General features: G+C 48.2%; 1 protein-coding gene across 9 annotated transcripts in view; it reads right to left on the bottom strand.

Moving 5' to 3' along the window:
• LOC122259517 (WD repeat-containing protein 47) overlaps positions 1-2,500 on the bottom strand; it is an 86,439-nt gene that overhangs the window by 20,568 nt on the left and 63,371 nt on the right. For 7 of the 9 annotated variants that reach the window (XM_086549727.1, XM_086549728.1, XM_086549724.1 and 4 more), the window contains one exon: positions 1,484-1,528. The exons of the other annotated variants lie outside the window; for them this stretch is intronic. In XM_086549727.1, the coding sequence (XP_086405853.1) occupies positions 1,484-1,528 (45 nt within the window). The remainder of the gene's footprint in view (positions 1-1,483; positions 1,529-2,500) is intronic. 9 annotated transcript variants of the gene reach the window in all.

Consider the following 2,500-nt stretch of genomic DNA (forward strand, 5'->3'; position numbering starts at 1 on the left):
CAAAAATATGCATGCGTATACACAAACAAACAAACAACCTCCGCACACACATATGTGCAAACAAACACATACACAAGCATTCGCACACACATGCACGGATACAACTACAAGCAAGTATATACAAACAAACACGAAAACAAACACACACAAACAATAAGTCCACTCTTCCCACACTGCCGCTGCGCGTGCAAGTGCACCTCATACGCACGTCTAGAAACAAAACAACGAGACATGCGGAAATGACCAGCACACAGGTAACGGCCTGACTTTTGCGGGAGTGCGTGCGCTCGTGCATGCGTACGCACACCAGGTGTCTCCGTCTGAATCTTCCGGTCGCATCTCAGGACAACACCTCAAGTTCGCACAGCTGGCCATCCGGGAATTGTGCGATATTCGTGGAACTTGGGAACACGTGGAAACCCGCAAGTACTCGTCATGCAATGCCTCAATACAAGGGGCCAACAACCACCCAGGTGACGCAAAAGCATGCCGCGGGAATGAGGACTTACAAAGGAGCGCACAAAAGTCACCCCGGCAATAAGGAACGCTGTACTGATAGAAAACGGTTTGCAAGTCAACACAACGTGAGGCGCGGCCGTGAGTTCCGACCATGAACACGTACTGGGCCGGCATTACGTTCCTGCCTGCGCCGACCACCCGCCATTTACATAATATACGTGGCTATATTTGCGCTGCTCCCACAGCCACATTCCTGCTGTTCTGGACGAACTTCCTGCCGAAGTTACCTGTCACGTAATACCGGCAACTCCCTCCTCGAGCATAATTCCAAATAATTTACCTATAAACTAATCAGATGAGGCACGGCGAAGGCATGCCGAGCATTATGTGCTGCTTCGTCACCCATGGCTTCCTTTCTGGTAAATTCGATCATCTGTGAAATCCAAGATGTGGTAAACATTTTACTTGACTACCATGACTGTTCGGCTCTTTGGAATTTCTCCAAGTGATGGTCGATATTACTGCATTTATCCAGGTAGAAGAGAAAGCACCTGGACGAAAGTTGCTGATATTGACGAAACTCGAAGCACAAAAAAGATAAAACCGAAGGGAACAATAGTCGGCAGAGACGTGATCCACATGTTATCCACGCGGCCCACTCCGCCGAAGCCTCGGTACTAATCCCCATTATCCGACACACCTACCCATCAGCTCTTCTCCGGCAGACACAACACCCATGGCCCAGTCTGGCGCATCCCCCCCCCCACCCCCACCCCTCATCGCCTCATAATCCAGGAAGAAATGGCCACCTGCCACACCCACCGCCCTCCGCCCTCCGCCCTCCCCAGGCCGCCATGAAGCACCACTCACAAGTAAAAGCTCAACTACTGGAATGTTCTAGAACAATGACACTTAATTAAACGCTCGCATGGCATCGCCATCTCATGAACCCAGTGAATCTGGAGGTAAGAGTGTCTTTGAAAGATTAATTGTAAACAAAATTCCTCTAGCACGAAATACTCACCGCAGTCCTGGCGAGCGGCCGACGACCACACGCAGAGTCTCTTACCTGGAATAAAAAAACACACATTAATAATCACAGCAGATTTATAACCGTCATGCAGCATGCACTCTGATTGAATTACATTCCGAACACTCCATTTCCTTTGCCGGGGGAATAAAAATCGAAGTCACTGCGACTCAGCGAAATGCACCTCTTGCTGCCGCCCAGAGCAGGCGGGCTGTCATGACGTCGTTCCCGGCCCTTGGCACGGAGGAGGGCGGAGCTCGCTTTTCTATGACCCTGAAGGATACCCAGTGCCACACAACTTAACCACGAGCGCACGCACACACACGCACGCACGCACGCACGCACACACACACACACACTAAATCATACGAATAACACCCATAAAGCGCCCATGTTTCTGCCGACTCATTTCCTTGCGCTGACCAGCGTCGACTCGGCCTTCATTAAAGAAATACTGCGAAAGATGTCGAACGCGCACCCTGCGACTTTCACTCGAGCATCGAACGCGATCTCCCTTGCTTCGTGTCACAATGGTTTATTGCTTGGAGCTTTCTCCTTCTCATGCTACAAACACAATTCATAATTGGGGGAACAGCCACACAACAGCGGCGTCGGGGCACACAATGGCCCCTCCACTCAGGATATCAGGGAATGCATAAACCCATCGCGGATTAGGGGGAGTGGACGAGCGCCTCCTACTGGTTCATTGAAGCCATCACATGAACAATTCAAAAATGTGGAAAAAAAAACATTTCTCTGAATGGTATGAGGAAAAAAAGTGAAAAATAAAAGTGGCCGTGACTGGAAAAGACATCCAGACTATACTTTTACATAAGAAACAAACGCACCCATTACACTTGGTAATAAAATAATAAAATCATATATAATAATAAAACAATAAAATTGCCTTACAATGATAAAACTGTCTGGCATACTTATTTCTTCCTTCCGGCATCATTAAATATCAAGTGCTTATAAAAATATATTACACTTCTCAAATCAGAAATTCGT

Source organism: Penaeus japonicus, unplaced genomic scaffold (genome assembly GCF_977035675.1).
Source record: "Penaeus japonicus unplaced genomic scaffold, GWHDUDI00000001_assembly GWHDUDI00000022, whole genome shotgun sequence".
NCBI lineage: Eukaryota > Metazoa > Arthropoda > Malacostraca > Decapoda > Penaeidae > Penaeus > Penaeus japonicus.